This window comes from Spea bombifrons, chromosome 1, assembly GCF_027358695.1.
Source record: "Spea bombifrons isolate aSpeBom1 chromosome 1, aSpeBom1.2.pri, whole genome shotgun sequence".
Taxonomy (NCBI): domain Eukaryota; kingdom Metazoa; phylum Chordata; class Amphibia; order Anura; family Pelobatidae; genus Spea; species Spea bombifrons.
This window is the reverse complement of record NC_071087.1, coordinates 153313155-153338171: the sequence shown is the minus strand read 5'-3', so window position 1 is coordinate 153338171 and position 25017 is coordinate 153313155. Positions and strand designations below refer to the sequence as shown.

General features: G+C 40.6%; 1 protein-coding gene across 3 annotated transcripts in view; it reads left to right on the top strand.

Annotated features, from left to right (window-relative positions):
* Positions 1 to 25017, top strand: part of WDR70 (WD repeat domain 70) — a 109191-nt gene that overhangs the window by 1087 nt on the left and 83087 nt on the right. For 2 of the 3 annotated variants that reach the window (XM_053448114.1, XM_053448117.1), the window contains 6 exons: positions 1135 to 1197; positions 1898 to 1981; positions 2590 to 2689; positions 3730 to 3880; positions 17571 to 17630; positions 21049 to 21182. In XM_053448114.1, the coding sequence (XP_053304089.1) occupies positions 1143 to 1197; positions 1898 to 1981; positions 2590 to 2689; positions 3730 to 3880; positions 17571 to 17630; positions 21049 to 21182 (584 nt within the window). In that variant the 5' untranslated portion in view covers positions 1135 to 1142. The remainder of the gene's footprint in view (positions 1 to 1134; positions 1198 to 1897; positions 1982 to 2589; positions 2690 to 3729; positions 3881 to 17570; positions 17631 to 21048; positions 21183 to 25017) is intronic. The other variant, XM_053448116.1, reaches the window with a different exon arrangement.

Genomic DNA, 25017 nt, shown 5'->3' with positions numbered 1-25017 from the left:
GGTTGGGGATATGTGTGAGTACTGGCAAGTGTGTATGTGCAGGCAATTGCAGTGTATGTGTGTGTTTTTGTGGGCAGGCATGCGTAAGGGCAGTGCATATGTGTGTATGGATAGTGTATATGTGTGTATGGATAGTGTATATGTGTGTATGAGCAGGCATGTCGTACTTAAAGGGAAGATTATGATTCCCTGTAACACATGTTTAACTCAGGGGCACCTAGGGTTAAATCCAGGCCTATTTCTGGTTAAAATGAGTATGTGTGTCACTGTATGTCACAGCATTCGGACACAAGAGAATATTTCGGGGTGCTACTTGGTCTAGCTCATCACTAATACAAAGCACCACGAGTTAATCTAGGGGTAGGCAGAGTAAGTGAAGGATGTGTTTGCGTGTCTGGGTGTGATAGCGTATGTTTGTGGGTTTGTTATTGTGCACATCTGTTTTTATGGGTATGATAGTATGTTTCCAGGTGTGTTATGGTGGGCATGTGTCTAGGTATATTAGGGTGGGAATGTTTTGGGGTGTATTATTGTGTGCGTGTGTATGTTATTCAAGTGTTTAAGTGTGTGGATATGTTCCTGTGTGCATGACGTGTTAGGAGTCTTAGATGGATCCTTCAATACATCATAGTAGTCTCTGTGGCCGTGTCCAGTGCGGTCCATCTGTGGTTGTAAGATTTTTCTGTTTCTGTGGGAATTTTCTCCCATTCATCCAGTAGAACGTTTTATGAGCTGTAGGTGATATACCTTTTTGGACAACACTATGCTTCTAACTTTGTGGGAACGGTTTTGGGGAAGGTCCTTTTCTATTCCATCATGACTGCCCCAGTGTACAAAACAAGGTCCATAAAGGCATGGCTGCAAAAATTCCCCACAGAAACTCTCCAAAATCTTGTGGAAATCGTTCCCAGATGAGTGAAAGCCGTTATAGAGGCAAAGGGGGACCAACTTCATATTAATCTCTATGTATTTATAATGTGATGTCATAAAGTCCCTGTTGGTGAAATGGTCAGGTATACCCTACCAGAAAAAATGCTATCCCCCCCAGATTTTTAGGGGTTCCTACGCCCATGCGCTAATTATGTTCTTGTTTACTATAGAAACTAAAGGCTGGTCATTTTTATTTTTATAAAGATACCATAATGGATGACTCTGAAGACACCAACGTAGCCGCAGCCATGGGCTTCTCTGGATTTGGTAAGCTCTACCCTTTCTTTCTGTTGCTCCGTCCATCTTTCTAGCTATCTGCTCTTGATTCTCTTTTTTTATGCCTTTTCTTGAGTTAGCATCCCTAAAAGATCAAGTGTCCTCAATATCCAGAGCAGATGGGGTTAATGGTGTAAATGACCAATGTAGCTGGAAATCATCACTCCCATCACGCCTGTGTTCCAATGGCCCTTTATCACTCCCATCACGCCTGTGTTCCAATGGCTTTTTATCACCCCCATCACTCCTGTGTTCCAACGGCCCTTTATCACTCTCATCATTCCTGTGTTCCAACGGCACGTTGTGTTCGCTGATCCAAGTTTACGTTTAAAAGCATAATTGATTGTTAGAAAACCCTTTTGCAATGATGTTACAGCTAGAAATGGCCTTGTTTTCCATGAAAACAACTAAGTGACCCCAAACTTTTGAATGCGTGTGTATTATATGAATGAGTGTTTCATACGTGTTGTAGCTGAAAAAGATTCTCAACAATAAAATATTTAATGAGAATATTTTTAGATTCCTTTCCTAACACACAGCATGCGGGAATTACGTTTTGTTCTGGTGGCAGCGTGAGAAGGTGAAATACTTTGTGGAAGTGACCGGGCTGTATTGCCTTTATGAAGAAGATGCTCTCGGCACTTGTCTCTGTTTCTCCCCGTTGTGTGAACGATATTTTCCGTGTTCACAGGGAAAAAGGCGCGGACGTTTGATTTGGAAGCTATGTTTGAACAGACCCGCAGAACCGCAGTGGAGAGGAGCAAAAAAGCATTGGGTGCGTATTTTATAATCCATGGTAAAACACGTGAATTCTGTAATAATAAAAATATATGTATATATATATTTTTATTTTTTATTTTCTCTCTCTCATGTCTGTCTGGCAGCTGCCATTTTTTTCAACTTTCTAAATGAGCTGACCCTGAAACTCTTAAAATATTAACCCTTTAATAGCCCACCGTGAAGATTCTACATAGTGACCAAATGGAAACCTTGACTTGTCATTATTTAAAGATACCCTTAATTGAGTCACCTCCATTCAAGCAGGGATATCAACCATAACATACTGAGGGCAAAAGCACAAATTGGGAGTCTTAGATATGATCACCTATGCCTTTAGTGTTATGTAATAACTGAAAAAATTCATTTTATTTTATTCATTCATTTTAATAACTTGAAAGCGGAAACGGCTTTTCTCGGGCGCGGGTGTCTTCTTAAACACACATAAAGGTCTTGGAAATTAAATTTCATATAAGAAAAATCTTCTGTGTTTCATAGATTTTTGTTTTATAAGGTAATTCATATTCTGCTGCTGCGTTTACTGACCTGCATAACTATCATTTGCTCCTTTAACTTGTGAATGAATGAATATTTATATCTTAATAGAAGAGCGAGAGAGAGGGGAAGAGCATGCAACAAGCAAAGGTGCAGATTTAAAGGCAGGTGCTTCAAGTTCTGGACCTAGGCGCGGTGAAGCAAGCTCCAGGTAATGACGCCTCAGCTACGGGTATATTTCCACGTGGCCCGGTTATGGGTTCTGCTCACTAAGATGCAATATTTGTTCTGATTTCACAAAAATGCTCTAAATTTTCCAGCTTGATTGTTCCTTGTTCCTTCAAATCAAAAGGAAGAGATCCTGGTTATTGTTGATGTAAGAAATCATTGGGAATTTAACAATATATAAATATATAATTTTTTTTAACTCTAGGTTGGTAGAAGACTTGGTAGCCTTTTTTTATTATTTTTTTTAGTATTTCTTTTTCTATTATAAACTCGTATTGAGAGCCGGGGGTTTCTAGGCGCGTGCAAAGACATAAAGACGGAATGAGAGAATACTTTTTTTTTTGTGGACTAATAGTAGACAATGAGGGAAGCCAAAGATTCATTCTGAAGGTAATAGAATTATTATTTTAGAGTAGCCTCCAGACCAAATCCGGGAGATGATAAGCAGCCGTTATGAGCCTCCGCAAATTACACTTAGATTCGATGTTTCATCGAGATATCCGACCGGTAACTCAGGTTTTCCCCCCCAAGGTGTTCTCATGAGTTGGCTCCCCAGAAAAAATAAACTTGCCAATATTCTGACAAATTTAGTGAACAGTGAATTTGTTGAGCCGCTCATCTGTAGCGAGAACAAAAATTAAATGGCAAAAAAAAGTAAAATGTGTAAATTTGCTAAAAGATTGCATAACCCCTTAACTCTGCAGGGTGGGCCAGGCCTGCGTTTCAGAGCGCCGGTTGCTCGCACGATGACGCTGATGTATGAATACTAAGATTGGGGGATGCGTGAAATAAAAAAACATATTTCTAGTGTAAGGTTTGCTGTTTCTATTGCTTCTCACGAAGGTCGGGGCCACTATTTTAATATTAATGACTTCCTCTATGAGCCCTCGCACTTATTATGCAGTTTAATATTTTCTGTTGCATTGAGCTGATCGCAGAGATCCTCTAGAACAACACATTTCGCTTCCTTACTATGATTTGAAGCAGATTTTTTTTATCATTTTGTTTTAATGGCCACTGAAGCAGTGATTCTGAGGACGGCTCGGATGACGAGTTAATAGGACCACCTGCTCCTTCTCATATTTCTGAAGATGATATGATTGGACCGCCCGCTCCTTCTAGCTTGAAGGACAGTGATGATGAAGAGGAGGAGGATGATGATGGCGATGATGATGTAAGTGTAATCGTCTACTTTATATGTAATGCATTGCGCACTCTCCAGCGCTGATATGGTTAAGTTATAGATATGTGTTTAAATGAGAAGTATCATTAAAAATAACAGAACAATGTTTCAGGTAACCCATATATAGGTTTCTATCCAGCGCATGGCTAATCTATTGTATTATATGTTAGCGAATATATTTATAATATAAATTTATATAATATTTTAGAGAGTTAAACCATTTTATTATTTCTATCGAATTCTTATGTACTACAAAAATAATATTATTAACATTATTATCATTAATTAGATTAGTACCAGTGTTGTACTTAGTTCTTGTTTCAGTACATGATATGTTATGACAGACAGACAGACAGACAGCTACGGGAATCTGAACCCACACAGGCAATGCTGAGACCCCTGGCGGGAGCTTTGTGTTTTCAATCTATGCCTATTGGCTGATTAGTCTTCAGCGATAGATTGTGATTGGCTGTTGTTTTTACATGAAACCAGCGGCATTGTGAAAACCGCATCAGCAGTATTGCAAAAGTAAAGGGGGGGTGTGTGTGTATTATAAATATATATATATATATATATATATATATATATATATATTGTGACAGTGTGAACCCCAGGGAGATGATTAGCATGGCATCTGAGTACAGCTGCTATGCAGATTATACATATGGGTCCCTGGGGTGGAGCAATTGGAGAGCAGGGTGGGCCAATGCTCCATTCCCCCATTCTGTGGAAACTCCATGCCGGGTTTTCCAGGAGGCAAGAAATCTGCAGGATCCGGTCCGGGATTTCTATGAGGCCGGCGTCAGGCCCAGGTGCTGGACATTACAAACCCCTGGAGCTTGATACTCAGGGAGACTGTTGGGGGAAGAGGAAGTTCCCTGTGCTCCCAGGGCAAGGAGAGGCCCTGAAGAAGACAATCCCTGAGCTAAGTGAGGCAATACCTGCCCGGACATTTTGTGTGTTGTCTGGGGGAGGTTTTCCAGAGCCTGGCGTAGCTGGGTCTGGCTGGGAGGTTGAGTTAGTGGGTGATTAGGCCGGTCAGTCCGGCCCAGCGTAGTTAAGTTAGAGAGGGCTCCAATTGGGAGCTAGGTTTTATTTTTATGATTTGGTTTTTGGGGTTTAAGTGGTTAAAATAAAGCGCTGTTTTGTTTAAAGCTGCTGTTCCTGACTCTGATTGCCCTAGAGGACTGTGCTTAGGACCCCTAAAAGTGACATGTATGGCCCTCATGCTATAGGGTTTGTCACAATATATATAATGCTGTTATTTTTTAGGCCCCTTTTTCGCGTGGCTCTGTATAGAGAACCTTTAATGAGAGCTACTTATGATTGATGAGCAATTTGAAGAGCTGCTGAGAAAATCAGTGTAATTAATACTTTGGAGTTGTTTAGTATAAATGTTTACCGGTAACTCACAGGTCGTTGAGATCTGTGGCAGAAGGTGGCAAAAGTAGTGAGGTTGGGGGGGGGTTTCATGCAGGATCCAAAGATTAAGTCAAGTTGCACCAGCTTTATGGTAAATGGCTTAACTCTTTTCCTAGTATTTAGCGTTGTATTCTATTAATCACAATCACTATCTGCCTATTTACAGAAGTCATAACACAGAGAAAAGTGAGAGAGTAAAAAACACGTGCATCGCGGGTGGTATTGAGCGTGTGCCAAGTGCAGAACTTTCATGTTGGTCCAGGTCAGACGGCCCCCTCGTTTTAACGAATCCCCCCGCTCACATATTTCACGTCGGCGAGCCTAGCACCACGATATAAATTACCCGGTACCACACTATTATGTCTCTGCACTTGGCACGCGCTTTGTATTGGGTTGTTGGTCCTCGTTGAGTTTAGAAAATGTAGTTTAGAGTGATTGTGACTTCTAAGCGGAGCGTTATGTTCCGTAACAGGCAGTCGCGGTTTCGCTGTATCAGGAAAGAATGATGGAGACACTTGGCTGTATGTGAGGCCTGTGTTTTAACGCCATCTATTATTATTAAATGATTATTTGTTTTATATAACACAGTCATATTCTGTAGTGCTGCACAATTTGTCTGTGTACCCTATATTCAGAGTTAAACATTTTTTAGTGGGATGCGCATTTATCAGTTTTCTGACCCCCCCCACCTCACCCTGCCCTGTTTGAAAGAGATGTATACTGTGTGTGTGTGTATGTATATATGTGTATATATATATGTGTGTGTATATATACATATGTATATATAATATGTGTGTATATATATATATATATATGTGTGTGTGTATGGCCATTTGTACAAATTCGGTATCTTTATATCTGTATATGTAATGGGAATAGACAGTGTTGCATATATCTTCCATTAATTGGGCTTCTCTATTGCGTGTAAGATGTTGTACATGCGTGTGCAGGTATTGGAGCCATGCGTTGAAGTCCTCCCACTGCGTGGTTCTCTAGCACTTCTGTCCCAAAGAGACGGGGAGGCTGCAGAGACCTCGGTGTTAAGGTAAAAGGAACATATACAAAAAAAGACAGAATGCCTTCTAAGTAGGAGTTTTCCAAAAGCCCTCCGGCCCGACTGCTCACTTTGAGATGATTTATAAGACGGAGGGAGTAGCTCGATGCTCATCACTGACCCCAATGACAATGGGATTAAGGAACACCGCAGCCCAGAGCCGGCGCCCAGAGCCGGCCCCCAGGGCTAATGGCGGCCAGGGTATCAGGAGGCAGTCACAGGGCTGGTATCCAAGCATCATGGAAAATGCTGATGTTCGAAGTAACCGGAGCAGGGAAGCAGAAATAATTTGCACCTTAAACAAATAGATGAATTATCCGGCATTCACCGTGACACATGATGTCTGTGCTGGGAATTAGATCGCTTCCTCTGTAAGTCATTGTATAATTTCTGCATTGTAAACAGGTGTATGTATTATATATGTATATATGTATATTTATCTCCCAGGAACGAGCAATGCACCAACTGACTCTTTTCTGCTGTCAAACTGTGTTTGAGGGGTAGAGTCCATACTCAATAAGAGAGAGTGCCGGAGCGTCCACTAGAGGGCAGTAAGAGCTTTTATTCTCACAGGGGTTGTTACTGTAACTTTGTTACGGAGCCCTTTGAAGATAAAGCCATCAGTCTGTCCGTTTCAAGCACCCAATTCGGTTTATAGGAACGTTTAAGAGAGCTGTAGCTGACTCCTGATTAGGATGGTAGGGATGTGACGCGAAATCTTACTTATAAATGTGAGACGGTGCTTGTAAACCGCTGTGACTCTCGCAGTGTGGACTGCCCTGCGGTCCGAGTAATAGTCCGACATTAGAGCACCTTTCACAATCACTCAATGCTTGAATTTATAGAAACAAAATACTAACCATTTCATAAGACACCAAAGTAACAGAAACATAGAACTAAGCAGCATCTAGTCTGCCCGTGATTCCTAATATTAAGACTGAAATCTTCATCGGCCCTTGGTCTCGGCTTAGATTAGGATAGACATTTACCCTGCGCGTTAATAAATAACTTTGATTTGTTTTCAAATCTTTTCCTCGAGGCCTGGATTTAGAAATGTATCCAACAAGGATATCTCTAGAAAGCGGGGAGCGGAGGGAGTCCCTGCTTTGGAGTCGAGTGGCCCATTGCAGTAACGTTGCATGCATTCATGCCCCCTATCTGTCTGCTTACAGGGGGCCGATAATGCAAGCCCAGCTAAGTGACCCGTTAACACGGTGGTACCAAAACACATTTATGTGATAGTAATGATTCTGATCTGTATTATAGTATTATTATCCCAGAAATATCCCTCCAATATTTCAGGTGGGGTTGGGACCACCTTCCTACCTTACGGAAAAAGCCACCACCTGCTTCAGACTACTGCATGGTGGTCAGGGCCGAGGTCGCTCTACTTTAGCGGTAGTTAATGTTAAGGGGTTAATGTTGGAAATTGGCCTTGCATGATTTCGGATTTAAGGCTGCCATCTCCAGACTAAGAGGAAGGCGCTTATTAACTCTTTGGCGGCTGATCCACTTGACCCTACATAAACGCTGCACTTAAAAACGCATCCTGAGGAATTGACCTTGCGGTGGTACGGAGCTTTTCCCATCCTCGTTCAGAACACAATTGAAAAAGCTTTTTAAAGTTTTAAAAATACGTCAGGGATGGGAGCAGGGCGTTCCCCTTGTATTCCTGCGTTACGTAGCGCAGACTTCTGGGCTGATTCTATCGCATTGAAAAATGACCTTTTGTCTGGGCTCAATTGTGTCCCTTAAACAGAGGATTCGGCATTAAAGCGGAAATGATAAAATACTTGGATCGTACTCCCTATCATGTAACTTTATGCAAATTTGGGAATATTTTTTTCCGGTTCTTTTGGGAACAGAATACGTGGAAGGGACATTTTACATTTTTGCCATTTTTGTGAGCGTCTCTCTTCTTCTATAGAGGCGAATGGAATCTTCTTTTCAAAATAAAATAATAATAATAAAAAAATTTAATATATATATATCTATATACATATGTATGTATATTGTATATTTTGTATGTGTGTGAGTGTGTATATATATATATAATCTCTCAAAGGAGACCGATCTGTATATGATATATAGGTGCTTCCATAGTGCTAATTTTTAACGCCGTTGTTTATTTCAAAGTTCCTAGATTTTTCTTGGTTAGATCGTCTTCTTATGAGTCGTATTCGTAACCCTTAAGACACACATGTAATAGAAGAAACAATTGTGTATTAAGACTACTGTTGATTCTTAAAAAACTGCGCAACAACGGGTGCCAAGAATACTAACACACGATCAGTGAGCTTTTACAGCGTATTTGTCTCTACGACAGGTCAATACATGCGGGGCGTACGGCTACCCTGACTATAAGACCAGACCAAGGATCGTTTAAGGTTTGAGTCTTTACAGCTAGATTGGCCGAATGGCCAGGGGTTCACAGAACTGGTTTGGTTCTAGGAGCAAGTATGTGTACTAACACACATACTAACAAGCTTACAATCGGTAACATACATACTAATGGACAGTAAGATACTTACGCACACCATAAAATACACACACACACACACTAATATACTTAAACACATACTTGTGAGGGTTCTGTTTCTCCATTGGTTTTATTGGAGCCGGTGAAGTGTGCGTCATAAAAATTGACAGAAATTTCCCCCAAACCCTATGTACCGGCAAACTATTTCTGCTCGCGGTGACGACCCGGCGCCCACGCGATGGGCTGGTATCAGCCGTCACGTTATATGTTCCTATAAGGGCCGACATACGGGGATGCTGTATATAGTAACATCGTAGGCACTGTGTTTTCAGAAAAGCTTCCCGTCCAATGTTTCTTAATAAAAACTTGAGCATTAGGGATGTCGATGGCAGGATTCTAATTATTGACACTGGATTTTGTACAAATCATTGAAATCCTAAAAATGTTCGCGAGTTATTTGTTATTATTTGAGAACTGAACGCCGGGTGAGATATTTAGTCAATCAAGTCGGCATGTCAATTGGAAGCAGATGTTTTTTTTCTTAATGGAGTTTTTGTTCTTACGCCTCCAAACATCTGGAAATGGCAGCTCGTCGGAGTATCCGCTCCTAGCGTACGGGGCAGAGCCGGGATTAATTCAGGAATTGAACACATGGGTAGGGTCTTCTGGTTTATTGATGAGCGTAAGCCTTTTGACCCCCTTATCCACTGTTGGGACAGTTCTAGTCCTCCGGGTCCACCTCGAGTGCAGGTGTTTCAATCAGAAATCAATCATTTTGATTGGCAGACATGTGATTAACCTTAATCCGAAATCCTGTTATTAGTCAACTGATGACTTGATTTGCCCTCCGCCCCCCCCATGCACATGTGTCGTTGATCCGCGTGAAGCCTATGTAAACATTTAATTGATAGGAAAGAATTAACAAATATAATGATGGTAACGATAAGGAAGGAGAGATGTTGGGAGTCTATTCACTAAATAGGGAGTCTGTAGCCAAATGCAAGAAAGTTCTATTTGACCCTGCATCATGCATGGGTAATGAGACATGTGTCTTAAACCTTTCCCATTTATATATATTACATACATGCGCACACACACGCACACATATATATAACACTAAGTTTAGTTACAGCTATTTTTTAGTTTGGTAGATGGTCGTGGAAATTCTCTCATCGGCCACCCCCTAACTACCTTCCGTCCTAGAACTAGTTAAAACTGGTAGGCGATATTGAAGAAACACATGGAAAAACTATATTTTGGTAATTTGTCAAGATTTATTTCTTGAAGTTAGCTGTAAGACTTAATGTTTGCTTTTAGCCTGTTGTTCCTTTTTTTGTCTGTCTGTCTGTCTTCGTTTGTATTGTGATGTTACTTACTGGTCAACATCCTTAGCGATGAGGCGCTGGGTCTTGTCCATACATCAGAGTGTCTCGTCGGTGTTTACGTGAACACAAGTGTGTTTAGGGAAGTGGGGTTTACTCCACGCTTGCGTTTTGGAAGTCATTGTTGGAAGGAATATGTAGGAGTCGGGGAGCTTAGCAGTGATGTGGGAGTCCGCTGGAACGGATGAGCTCCATCACATTCCGTATTCTTTCTCCCACTTAATGTTTAACCTTTGTCGCCAACATGGGGAAGGCATTGAAAAAATACCTGATTTATTGTTTGGATCATTCAAGGGCACTTTTGGTATGTTTTACTTACATGTCAAGCGACATGGACACAATGTATAAAATAATACATAATAATAATCCGTATAATAAACTTGACATGACCGTACAGCAGACAGCATTAAATATGTTATTTTTATTGATTTATTGATTTATAGCTTGGTTATAGCACCATTATATTCTGCAGCGCTGTGCTTAGTTTAATAGGTTTGTAATTAAATGTAGTATTAGAAACATAACTACTGGAACGCTCTAAACCTTTACTCATGTAAAATTGTGCCTTTGTCATGTGACACTAACAGAGGCAGTGATGGTTGTCATAGAAACTGGAAAGGCTTTTTAACCCTTTCGACCCCCTTAGGACGCACCGGTACGTCCTTGAAAGCTGTGCCTATTAGTAGTTGTGCGCCTGGCGGTCCTCGAGAGATCAGATGGTCTAAGAAGTTCACTTGAGGTTAGGAGAGACTCAATAGGAAAAATTTAAATATAAATAAAAAAAAAAATTCATTTTATTGGGAGTCCAGTGATGCAACCATGACCTTACTGGCATCAGAAACACATGAGAGGTCCCCAAAGATGTTTATGGCACTATAGAAATAAACCATAATAATATAACACGTGTAAGCGTGTTCACATATATGAGAGAGACCCACATACTCAGGCGTTGTGAACATGCGACTTAACCTCCAACTAGACAGAGCCAAAAACAGAATTGGATATGATCCTGAACCATTTTTTTCAGACAGGACTGCCGTTCATGTTGCTTTGCCCTTTACATATTTTCGCCAGCTAGATTATATATATATATATATGACCCACCTCATCGCCTGTCTGGGATGCAGGTCTTATGTCCTGTTTGTAGGGCACGGTAAAATATAATTATATTGTCTAAATCAATAAACTATCATTTACATTTATTTAAGAATAGTGCAATAATAACTTAAAAAGAGTTTGAAAATATAAAAGTATACATTTGATAAAGATTTTTAAGCCTTTTATTGCCCGACTGTAGTCTAATAGATTGAAAGCTTTCAAGGCTATACCTGAAGAGTTCTAGAAGGTTTGCAGTCTGTCACCTTTATTGGCAAATTTGAAGAGGGGCTCTCTGTCTCTGACCAGTAGGTGTCGCTGTGAACACATCCAACAGACTCGTACCCTAGACACATATCGACAGCATTGACAAATGGACGTTAGATTGCAAGCTAAAGGAAGAACCTACCAACCCCTACAAAAGAGAGCTCGCTAAAACCCATACAAACCGTTAATCCATAACAGAGCTAATCTCTGTGGACCCAAACGTAGGCTTCTATATGTTCCCCCGAATCCATAAACGGGGTAATCCTGGAAGCCCCTAACGTATCAGGAGCTGACGCACTCGCAGAAAGCTCTGAAAGTCTGCCGCTCGCAGAATATCCTGTAATCCACGTCCTGAGAAAAGGCTTTAGAAGTCGCGCCAGCAAAAGCCAGTATCTATAGATGCAGTATCTATAGAACCAGACCTACTCGGCTACAGTGGTGGTTGAAAATGGAGGCAAAGCCCTAGGTGAGCCATACCATCAGGGCAAAGAGGATTGGATTAGTGGGTTCCGATTGTCCAGGAATCTAGTAGGATTTCTGTAAATGATTACATGGACCATAGAAACTTCCTTGTCCTTTCCAGAGACGTGGAATTCCCACAAGTGGAAGGGGATTTGATGTGGAAATTCAACTTGAAGGAATCTGTTGAATATCTCGAAATCCAGTCTGCAATCGTATTGAACATATATTCCGCTTCAATAATAATGTAGTCTAGATCTAGGGACGCACCAAATAATGACTAACAGACAAAATGTTCTCCATCCTAAAGAATACAAAGCGGTTTGTCATCGGTAAAACGTAAGTGACAACCTGCCAAACAGTGGATGCGTAGACTCATCTAGAGACAACATGTCTACTGTAGCCACATTTCCAAAACGGGCACCTCAGCCATATTGACCTGCATCCAATTCCACAACTAGTTCAGTGGACGGACCAAAGATGACATGTTTGCTACGTGTTTGAGTCACCATAGAAGAATGAAGACCGAAACCCTTCTGAAGGTGTCTGACATTCAACCTCTGTAGAGCTCTGTAAAGGAGCGGACTTGGGGAGATTGGGTGGATGCTGACAACATTCCCAGTACAATGGCTACAAAACCTACCAGCTAACAGGTGCAATGCTAATCCAACCTCTAAAGATGGACGTATCCATGTGTTTATTGAAGCCCTAGCCTCATAGAGGGTAAAGATTTTACTTAATGGACCTCAATGCCTAGCGCTTTGTCTTGGCCGATGTGGAGGGATTCATCCACCAACTTTCTTTAGGTCCTTCCAATGTTACTGTGTGACTAAAGGGTCAGTGTCAGGGGACTCACACCCTTTCAGGGTATTTAAGTGGACCTCCTAGATATTGGATCAGTGGATCCATGAAGGGAAACCTAGGATTCCTCAGAATTTGTAGGATCTAACAAAGGAAATTAGAAAATAGACAGATGCGCAAATGTGGACTATATTTACAGTCACTATCAGCCAGACTGAGGGTAATTGAGGTTGTAACTCTCAAAAACTGGTGAACCTGGGGGTGAAAAAAATGGGGAATATTGTGTGGAGATCTTTTGTTTTCTGTAAACTTGATCAAACACGATGTGAAGTGAAAGAATAACTCTTCCAAATACACATTATAAACTGTGTAGAGAGGTGCATTGAACCTGATTGTAGATTAATCTAGAAGATAACATAGAGACGTAGGCAAAATAATTACTTAAGGTTGAAGCCGGGAGAGATAATACTCGTCTCCTGTCTTTAATTAAATCTCAGATGTACGTCACTGCAACAGCAAAATCTACCAATTCTGTTACAGACAGAGGAGGCTCTTGTCACGCTAGGTTTAAAGCTACAACACCACGGAGTCCTATAAATGAAATAAAGGATATATGGTAAATAGGATGGAAACATATTCATCTGAAAGTGGATTCATTTTACCCGTCCGTGTATCCTGAAGAGCTTTAGAAGCCATGACTCCTCTGGTAGAGTAAGCTTAATACCTGCAAATCTATCAATCAGACCTATTTAGCTAGGGTGGTGGTAAGAATGGGAGAGCAGGGCCAAGATGAACCACACCATCAGACTAAGACCATTTAATTTAATCAGCGGATGAGGATTGTCAAGCGGATCAAGTAGAATTGCTGGAAATTATTGTATCAGCCTTGGAACCCCCATTTTCCAAGGCTGATACAATAATATCATGTTCTTCTTGCATCTTTGGAAAGAGCAACAAAGTCTGAATATTCTAAACTTCTTTGAAAGTGCTTGGCCAACCTCTGTAATTGAAGGAATCCGGATTGTCTCGATGGTTACAACATTCCCGCTGCTGTGCCTCGTAGCATCTAAATAAACAATTTTCTTGTTCCTGATTGTCCAGACCCCCTCTCTAACGGTTTGGGATTTTGTAGTGAAGAAGTTTTTAAATCTACAGCGAATACCAGAAACATCATTCTTTTAGAAGGCACTGTGATGGATGACATCACGATGTGATGTAAATCCTGAAGCAAGAATAGCATGTTGTCAAGATATATGAATTAACATAGACTCTTGCTTCTTATGAGTGAAACCATCATCTTAATTAAGTTTTTGAAGCACCATGGGGCTGAACATAGGCTGACTGGCGAGATGATGGCTCCAGGAAGGAGCTAGAGCTTATGAAGAGCAGACACATGAACGGTGTCTCTGTTATACACACACCTTTGCATCTCTGTTTTTTTTTTGCTTCTACTTGCTGGGAACCCAGTACGGGTCATTTAACTTGGTAACGTTTAGTACGTGAGATTCTGAGTGCTACACAAGACGTTTCGCTTCTGTTTCCACTGTTCTGACGTCACAGGCACTCGAGAAAAAAATGATCATCTCAGCTTCTATCATTAAAATACGTGTTTTGATTTATCACGTTAAAAGACGCGCCAGCAAACCGGGAAATCGCATTACATGTTAGACGTTACGCAAAGCCGTGGAATTTTACTAACGTGGACCAAGTTCTAATTGCACGCTCCTTGATGGATTTGTCTGAAATGCAACACTGTGCATCTTGGATTCCACGAGGAAACAGGAATGTTAGCCATATATTTTTAGCAGGCTGAACATCTTTCTACGTTCTGGCTCCTTCTCTTATTGACTTTGCTAAGATAAATGGGGGCATGACCTGGGTGGCTGCCGGGGCTTGGTTGGGAACATGGTCTTCATAGAGCTCCTGGTCCCCGTCTAACCTTTGGGGAACACGAGTGATTGTGAGACATCTTAGGGTTCTCTCGGTGCGTGCCAGCACGTGATGGTCGGTGTTACCCTGAGCTTTCTAGATTTCTGATTTCTTAATGCACCGGCTTTCTACTCTTAGCGTTTTCCATTTTTGATTTCCAGGAACTCTTGCTATATATTTCATTTTGTTTAATGGGCATTCTCATGGTTTAGTAATGTAGAAGCTGCAGAAACAGAGCGGCTGTAGCTGCTTTTGGAAGCACTTGCAGTAACTGTTCAGAGGTACCTGCAAACTTATTATACATGCAGCATGTTATACATTTACAATACATATATTATGCATCTTATATACACCGTTATGTTTTTTTTACATACTGTAGTTATCATACGTAATAGAACGCTACTACTTCGTTAAATGATTTTTTCAATGAGACCGTTTTCCTCATCAGTATAAAAAAACATATTGAAGGGGAGGAAAGACGTCCATATCCGATATTATATATACAATATTATTATATGATATGATATATACGATATTATATATATGATATCATATATACGATATGATATATATACGATATTGCGGTCCCAGGCTTCAGTGATCTACAGTGCATCAGACGCACAATATCGATGATGGGGTCTGTTTATGTCTTGATTGGTTCCATTGTGTTAGTTTAATAACCTCTCCTTTAATATTTGTTCTTTTATTTATTATGTAATATAATGACATCATTGCTACATATTGATATATTTTATGAACGTGCAACATTTCCCCCTCTCTTTCATCGCCATGGCATTGTTGTTCTATTCACATTAATAGTTGTACTCTTCTGAAGAATGATCTATACCATGGTGATGGAGAAGATAGGGAAAAGAAAAAATGTCGGTGCGCTAAGCTAGTCACAGGCTCAAATAATACAAATGTGTAATATGAGGCCTACCAAACAGGTGTAAGCATGCTGCAAGAAACAGTGTATTGGCTGTACAATGTATACAAGAAACAAATGATGGAGAAGATATCAAGCTTTTTCCCCAAATGTGTCATTGCTTTGCGACATTTCCGTTGTATGCCCTGTTTTATGTATTTTTTAAAATCTTTTGGTGTGCGGAGCTAAACCTTCCTTTGTAAAAGATAGTTTTTTTCCTTTGGCAACTATGGTTTCCATCCAATCCATTCCAAAAATATGTAACAAACGAGAGTTAGGATGGTCAAAGAGGTTCTGCAGCAGTAGTAGTAGTCCATAACTGCTGCTACTGACTGATTGGCCGTAGTGAAAAAAAGGAAAAACTCCTACAGGTTGTTGGACCCATCAATCACAGCCATACCCATTAATGAGACCAACCCCCTGTTTTTTGGCTACTTCTACCTATCAGTCATTAATATGTACCCTCCCACACACAGCCCCTCCCACTTTACCTCATCAACGAGCGACAAAACGGCTTGTAATGGCGGCTACGCATGGGGAGGAATCATGATGACTTCTCTGAACTCTTGCAGTCATTTTCATCGGTTTAGCTGGAGATCGCCCTCATTTTCGTTCATTGGTACGAACGGTCAAAACAGGCAGTTTTCATTAAAAATAAAATTTGTCTAAAAACGATTGCACAAGTCTAATGGCTACTAGAGAAATCTATTTATTTATTTAAAAAAAACACAAAAAACTTTTTGGCTTTGCCTGTTATTTTGGGGAGAAACTACAGTGGATTCATAAACCTAACAGCAGGGAGAAATCAGAGAAATAATTTGTATTCATCGTCGTCTTAAACCTGTTAAAAGTATTGCTTTTTAACGGTAATAATTAGTGATCTGCAGCCTTGTCGGTGAGCTCTGTGCTGTACTCCCAATGCTTCTGATAAAGTAAATCAAGGCATCTGTTAGATGAAGCACACGCGTACTAAGTCAAAGACCAACTTTCTTCAAAATGTGTCAATAAAATCTTGTTTTTATTATTTATATTATTATTATTTATTTTATATAGCGCCATCAAATTCCCTAGCGCTGTACAATGGGTTTAAGCCCATTAAATGGGGTACCGACAGTTTCTATAGTATTTCCCTTTTATAGATGTGCAGTCCCGGCAGATTTTTTAGCTTTTCCTTCTTATTCAAAGTTTTATGTGACCGTTTTATTGTAAGGATTAGTGAAAGCATCTCTTAACAACACAGTTTGATCGTGAGAGTGTAGCCCGGTATGACATGCCCCCGGGGGCCGGAGGAAAGTCAGCAGGAGGACTATTGCTTAGTGATCTCTGATGGCTCTGAGGGCAGATTACATTATAACACAGAGCCGCTGTTATTCCACGGAAAAAATAGGCCACTTACCGACCCTGCTGGTCTTTCCAAGACCCCTGAAGGACTCCCCACCCAAGACAGCACCAGCTCAACCTCCTGTGTGCCAAACGGGATTGTTTGTGAAAAGCGCTTTATTTATAGGATTTGTCCAAATATCATATAGTTAACGTTATTACGCTTATCACGCACTTAACTCCTCGTATTCTGCAGGTGGAAGCTTTTCTGTTGCAGAGGAATAATGCTGTAGGCAGGCGCATGCTCAATATAGATGGCTTGGAACTCCACGGAAACTGCCAAGAAAACATACACCTATTTGATACAGATTGTCATTATTATTATTATTAATAAACATAATAATATGTTTATTATCGTTACTATGTTGTGGTTGTTATTATGCTATTTATTATGGTTATTTTTATTTTACATTATTAAGGTTATTTTTACTGTTATTCATTTACATTATTACTGTTATTAATTATTATTAATCATTTGTTTGTTACAGAATCCAGTGAAGCGAATTCCAGATTCACACGAAATCACCCTGCAGCACGGCTCGAAGACCGTAAGTTTGTACGAGTCTTCTGCGTAGCAATTGTTTTCATTGCTCTTTGATCTATGAATAACGCATCTGCAGGTGCTCCGCACTATTCCTCAAATCGTCACATTTTCCGCTACGAGAATAAGATAGAGTCCTCGGCCAATTTTTGAGCGGTCCTGACCTAAAGCCCGTATTTGCATAAACCGACAGTGCCGAACGCATTTGTAATATCTACGATAAGTTAAGGGGACCCCGTAACAGTCCAGCTTTTTTCCAGGGTAAACTCTTACACGGGTGTCTAGTTTATTTATCTTGTCTTTCACTTTAAAATCATTAAAAAGAAAAATCTATGTATATTTTTCTTACTTGGGCTGAGAGGTGGATTCCAAAGCAGTCATCACTATACCTTTGGCGAACCTGACTCGGAAAATATAAATCTGAACATTAAAGAAACAAAAAGCAAATGGCGGATTATTTATTGAGTTACGGCTTTAGCCCAGACACTCTTTCCAGTTCAAGTGATAAGAACATAAGCAATGTTTTATATATATATATATATATATATATATATATATAATATATATATGTATAAATATATACATACTGTATACTGTGTGTGTGTATGTATATATGTGTGTGTATATATATGTATGTATATATATATATATATATATATATATGTGTAATAAAAGTATTTTATTTGTATATGTATATAGTGAAACTTTCCCTTTAAAATTTTAGTTTTCGTTTTAAATACTAGAGGTGAGGATTGTATCGTAAATCCTCTGTGAACGTGCATAAATACTTACTCCAAAGTGCCTTTCATTCCTTTAGCGTAGCAAATAATAAAGGTGTCGGTGACATATCTTAGTTAACGTAGGATTTCTAATAATCTGCCGCTGTGCGTGGGACGGAGAGTTCCGAGCCGTTGACAAGAGAACTTTCAATAACCAGGATTGCCTCTAACGAAGCCTCGTTCTGTACCGTTCCCTCCACCTCTGAAGTGCGGGTGGAGTGGGATATACACCGTGATTTATCGGACGCCGGTATCGCTCGGCCTTCATTTCACTGAGATTCTCCCGCTTACAGAATAGAAAGAAAAGAGTTTTTTTCTAGCAAAGTGGAAGCTGAAAACTCTCTTTGCGTCGTGCTTATGGCATCATCCCTGTACATTAACTACATAGCAGGAGACGGCATCCCCTCAGCAGCTGAATGCTGGCTGAGGGTGTTGAGAGTACTGTAGCTTAAGCAGACCCGCCATGTTCAGATGTTTTCTCAAAAATAAATATTATTATTTTTTTAAAAGCCTATCACAGCCTGTAATATACTGCATATTATTCTTGTTATGAGGCGTAATTAAAAACCGGAATGATTAAAATATTCCTGTTTGTGAATTCAAATACAAGCAGTAATAACAACATAATCTGCCACAGTATAAAAGATTAAAAGATGTCAAAAACAAAATCAGACTTGTACGTTTTTATAACACCCCCAGCCAGAATGTTGGCGATGATAGGATTTGTAGCCCGCAAAAAGGGTGGCATCCTCGGGAACATCTATATGTTCTATCTATATTTTGTTTCTTTAGCATAATTGGGCGCGTGGTTCGCCATAAACTAGGTAGGTATTAATAGCTTAATTTGTCTTAAATTAAAAAAAAAATAAAATCTTGTTTCGCTAAATAAAACCTTCATTTTCACCTAAATCGAACTACAGCAAGATGCCAGAAAAGTAGTCCAGTCTCCCACATGGAAAAATTCACTGTGTCCTTCAAAGGGTTAATAAATGTTCCCTAAAATCTGTTAAGGCAGCAGTCCCACAAATGTTCCCTAAAATCTAAAGTAAACCTAGGATCATTTTAGGGCAGTTTATTAGAAGAATGGTTTGAAATTGCCCCTCCACCCCTGCACTTACCCACTCAGCAGAGCAAGACACAGGTCACCACAGGCCCCTGGTCACAAGCTGGGGACTGGAAATTAGCTTCTCAATCTTGTTCATTTACAGGCTGACCTGTGGCCAGGGGGTCTTTTGAAAGTGACCGACAGAAAGAAAACTGGACATAGTCCTGTGATTAATGTATTTGCTCTTCACCCCAGATTAAAGGAGGGGAGAGAGACAGAGCCCTTTTCTTGAAGATTAGACAGCTAGGTTTGCACCAAGTGTGTTCACAGCTCACTTACAGAGACATCTGGCCTCTCGGGGCCAGCGAAAGCAATCACCCATGCCTCAGACCTTAACCCTTCGCTGACATGTTGATTGGCTATGCTTGGGTGGCGGGTCTGACAGGCTAATCTTGTACAGACATGTGGTTTGTACGATTAGACAGAAGGAGCTGCAGCTGCCATGTATCCGGATACCTCTGGAGTAAACATTTTTGGGGCACGGTCCCCCGAGCAGCCCCTCTGTCCCGGGCTTTCAGGCAGTGGGTATCCTGGGGCGGTTGGTTAGTTCCTCCGATCCCCACTCACCTGCGCGCTGAGATGTGAAATGGAAAGCAGTCTCACAGCGCTATATAAAGGTGCGCGTCGGGATATGATGTCATGCTGCAAGGCATGATATCATATCCCGACACGCTGCATGGTAAATTGTCCTGCCCTTGCTTCTACCCACCCTGCGGTTAACTCCGTACCACCCTGCCTCTTGCCATGCCCTCTGTTTGCAAAAAAGGCGTCCTGTATGGCATAGGGGATACAGACTTTTATAAGAGGCTTCATCACCTGCTATGTTGGTCCATGCAATGGGGCTCACTATACTAACTATAGGTGATTGGGCCAGTTAGGCCCCCGTAGGTATATGTGTCCTTTATCTTAGGTGATTGGACCAGTTAGTCCCCGTAGGTATATGTGTCCTTTTTCTTAGGTGATTGGCCCAGTTAGGCCCCCATAGGTATATGTGTCCTTTATCTTAGGTGATTGGGCCAGTTAGGCCCCCGTAGGTATATCTTTATCTCGTTTATCTGGCATGGCTCCTTTATAAAGAAGTAGATTATTTAAATTTCATCTTCACCATCTCATAGGAAAAGCCTCAAAAGCTGCGCATGTCCATAATCAGTAGGCAATGTGAAGAGATGACTTGTATCACTCCCCGATTTCATTAACGGAGGCCTCCGCTGATGCATCATGGGAATAAGCATTAAATGCGTAGCTAAATGTTAAAGCTATAAAAAAAAAATAAAAAAAAAAAAATACCCCAAAAACAAACTTACGAGATATTATGTGATATGCATAGTATTGCATCATTCCGGGCTCAGGGCGCAGAAGGCAGCCGCTCGGCTCTGTAGCAGTTAAGTGTTGCTTTCCAAGCGGTGATATAATGTATCGTTTATATTAAGTGAGTAGCCGTATAATAGCCAAGGTGAGATTAATAAACCTGTGCCTGTGAATGCGGTGCAGAGTCGTTAATTCACATCGGAGCTTCTGACCCCAATGCATTTTGCTCCTAGGTCTCTGCCCTTGGATTGGACCCCTCCGGCGCCCGTCTAGTAACCGGTGGATTTGATTACGATGTTAGGTTTTGGGATTTTGCCGGAATGGATGCCTCCCTGCAGGCGTTTCGATCGCTTCAGCCGTGTGAATGGTGAGTTTGCTTCGTGTTCTTCTCAGTTTTTGCCTCCATACCCACTGTTACATGAGGGTAACTAGTCTGCGCATGCTTTCTGCTTTATACATAGTGTGTATGTTAAACAGCATGTTAATATGACACAAACGCCACTTTGTAAGATACACAAATACAGCAGATGATCGATTATGTTTAAATACAGTTCAGAGAACCAGGTTTTAGAAGATATCTGATCTTCTTCCCGGGCTTCTCTTTCTGTTAGGAAGGTGTCGGCATCTTTTTACTTTTAGTATTGAATAAAATCTGATAAAATCATCAGTAATGCCTTCATTTGTACCGAAAGCATGTAAATGTCTTGTGCATTTTAAAGAAAGTGGGCAACAAGTGTGGCAGAGAAGCAATGAGGAACATTTCAACTACATAGAATTTGACGGCAGATAAGAACCCCTCCCCCATCTAGTTTGCCCGTTTTTCCTAATGGAAGTACTCTGTACTCTGTAAATGTTCCGTTTTTTAAAGTGAGTGATTTAAATTAAACGTTACTTTGAGAGCAAAATAATATTTTGTCCATTAAAAATAACATTAAATGGATCAGAAATCCAGCGCGGAAATTAATGTTGTAAATGTTGGAAACGGCTTATTTTTTATGAAATCTTTTCATGGGCCCTTCATCACTCCCATCACTCCTGTGTTCCAATGGCCCTTTATCACTCCCATCACTCCTGTGTTCCAATGGCACGTTGTGTTCATTGATCCAAGTTTAAAAGGCTGATTGATGGTTAGAAATCCCTTTTGCAATTATGTTACAGCCAGAAATGCCCCTGTTTTACATGGAAACAACTAAGTGACCCCAAACTTTTGATCAGTAGTATAAGTGTCACCATCTGGGAACAATCTATTCCGCTAGCCCTTCAGTGATGTGATGGTTAACCCGGGACATGAAAGGTTTATCTAGCAGACTTTCTACTGAAATAAAATCAGGCGTTCTGCCTCCGCGTCTCCTGTGCCTAATTATATATAATTATTATATATATTATATATAATATTACTGTATTATTATTATTATTATTATTATTATTATTACAGCGGAATACATAATAATCATATCAAATGATTGCTTTGCATATTGTGATGATGATGATGATTTCAGCAGATTAAATTCCTTTTCCCCCTTTTGATATGTACATTTGCTGTCTACCTAAACCGAAGTTATTTTTTGTGCTATAAAAGTATATCCACGCTTTAAAGTCACCTAAAGATAGATCCGTGTGATTTGACCGCGAGAGCCATCTGGCCCGTCTAGTCTGCCCCTTTTTTTCCTGTTGTAAATCTCCAACATATTTCATAATGTCAGTAATGGATTTTAATTCAGAACGCAGGGGACGCTGAAGGAAACAGGGTGGCCTTGGTACGCTAATTCATTTACATACGCCTAACGAACGCATGAAACCACTGGCAGCTTCATTCATTTTAAATAATTTTTTTACATTTTTCAACACTCCAGGAACAGTATACCTTTAAAGTATTGGGTTTCATACTAAGTACTGATTTATAGAACCGCATTAACATGCCGGGTGACAAAGTGTGCGTAACCTGATCTGGTTCAAAGCACCAGTTTAATATTCCGCACCTGTTATTAATTAGGCTCTTACTGGGCGACCTCCCACTCGTGCTGGGAGAATTAATGGTTGTATTAAAGAAAAAAATCATGTGTGAGTGTGATGTGAACCTACGTTATTCACTATTAAATATTTGTCTGTTTGTTTTAAAAATGGTTTAGTAACTTGGACAGCAGGAGATTTAGTCCCACGAACTACTTGAATTATTATTTGTTTTATATAGCGCCATCATATTCCGGAGAGCTGTACAATGGGTAAGCAGGATATAACAACTAGATTTATAGGAACTACAGTTGAGGAGGACCCTGCTCAAACAAGCGTTAGATCAGATTTCCTCTACACCCCCCCCCCCAGGCAGATTGGTAATTTTGGTAAGGGACGGAGCTGATATCTTTAATGGTACCCAATTTTTTAAAATTTTTTATTAAAAACCCAGTTCGTTTTCCAAAAGGCCATGTGGACACCAAAAAAGTGCCATAAGGCCATCTTCTTCCTTTCTCATCTGGCCTCTTGCGGTGACCTGATGGCGCCTTTAACCGGAGACGCTTATACGTATGCACCGTCCCGGGCTCACCTATAGTATTGTGGTTCTGGAGAGCTCATCTCCAGATGGATGTAAAGATTCTGGAGAAAATTCAGAGAAGGGAAGCTACATTGTTGTATGCCCTGCAGGATAGAAATTAGGAAAGGCGGAGGAATCTAGGTGGATATGGCTTGGAGAACTTCAGGACAAGAGGTTTTAGTAAAAACCTAGAGGGTCAGAGGCTTAGTAAAGTAAAACGCTCTGACGTTTCCTTTAAAAAAAAATTAGTTAAGTGGAACAGCTTCCCGGCAGAACATGCGTGTGATGCATATGACTATCCTAAACCTAAGCATGATGAGCTGAATGGTCTGCCATCAGTATTTTAAAGCTCCTCTGCTTCTGTAAAGGAAGGATCAGGTCGCCTTTTTAATCCAACATGTAGTTTCTGGAATTGCAAATTGTAATAAAAAAAGGGTCATGCTGGACAGCCGTCACGATTCATCACCAAAGCGATGGAAGAAGTTTTTCATGGTTATATAAATACACTACAGAGCAGGGTACTTGGCACCGTCGCTGTGAATCATGGCTACCTATCCCTGTGTTGGTGTCTGTAACAAGTAACCCGGTTTGTAAGAATGCGGAGTACGTTCCGTCATGTAACGCTGTCGCAGAATAAAGCCGTGGTATGTGGCGTACATCGAAGCATGTACCCCCATTTACAGGAACATTGTAACATGTCTGATGAGTTCTGCGCCATGCTATTTGACATCCTCTCTTAGGAACGCCGCATACCGATGCAAGTTCTGTCTGTTACCTCCACCGAGGGCAGTTGACGTTAGGGTTTGGATGTTTCATCTAGAACATTAACATTTCAGCTATTCCGGGTAATTCACCGGCCGGCTGCCTTGGCATTCCGGAGTAAGTGAAGCCGTAGCCCTGTCCGGCCTCGTCTTTGATATGTTAGACGGAACCATTTGTTTTTGTTTCAATAGACTTCTATTACTCCATGACGGTTCCAGGGTATGGGCTGTTAAAAGAACGATCATCTTTTATTTGTTCGTTTATTTTTACATGACGGCTTCTCTTAATGAAATACGCGGTTAATGCAGAGTCTCTGCACATCCACTCAACGCTCCCCTTGGTGGCTTGGAGAATTCGCAGCTATATTCCTTTGCCAGCCCGGGAGCAATTGAGTAGTAAGGCAAACTTTAAGCGTGGCCACTTAAGCATTTAAGCAATTCTTGGTGGTGAAAATGTATTTGTTTTTTTTTTTGAGTATTTGTGCTCTACACGTGTAGAGTTTGACTGTGTTTGACCTTTTGATTTTGTTTTATAAGCACATATATATAGATGACACAGGTTAGTTATTTAAGTTAGGTACCTATAGATTTGTTCAACAGAATGTATAGATAAATATACTTACCTAAACACTTATGGCTGACTGGTGCCCTTTACAACCATACAATACTCCATGTTTTGACACACCAGGTGCAGCTCGAGCTTCCCCCATCAATCTCCTTTGGAACCCGTTGCCTTAAATTCCTTGCCTATGGCTCACCGTCTCGTCAGCGAATGCTATAGAAATGTTTTCTATTTAATAAGTAATCTATTTTTTCCATTACTATTTATTCGCATGTAGGTAGCCTTGTGACGTTTTTGAATGGTTAGTAACCAAAAGTTGGAAATGAATCAATTGGGTTTACGATGGCTC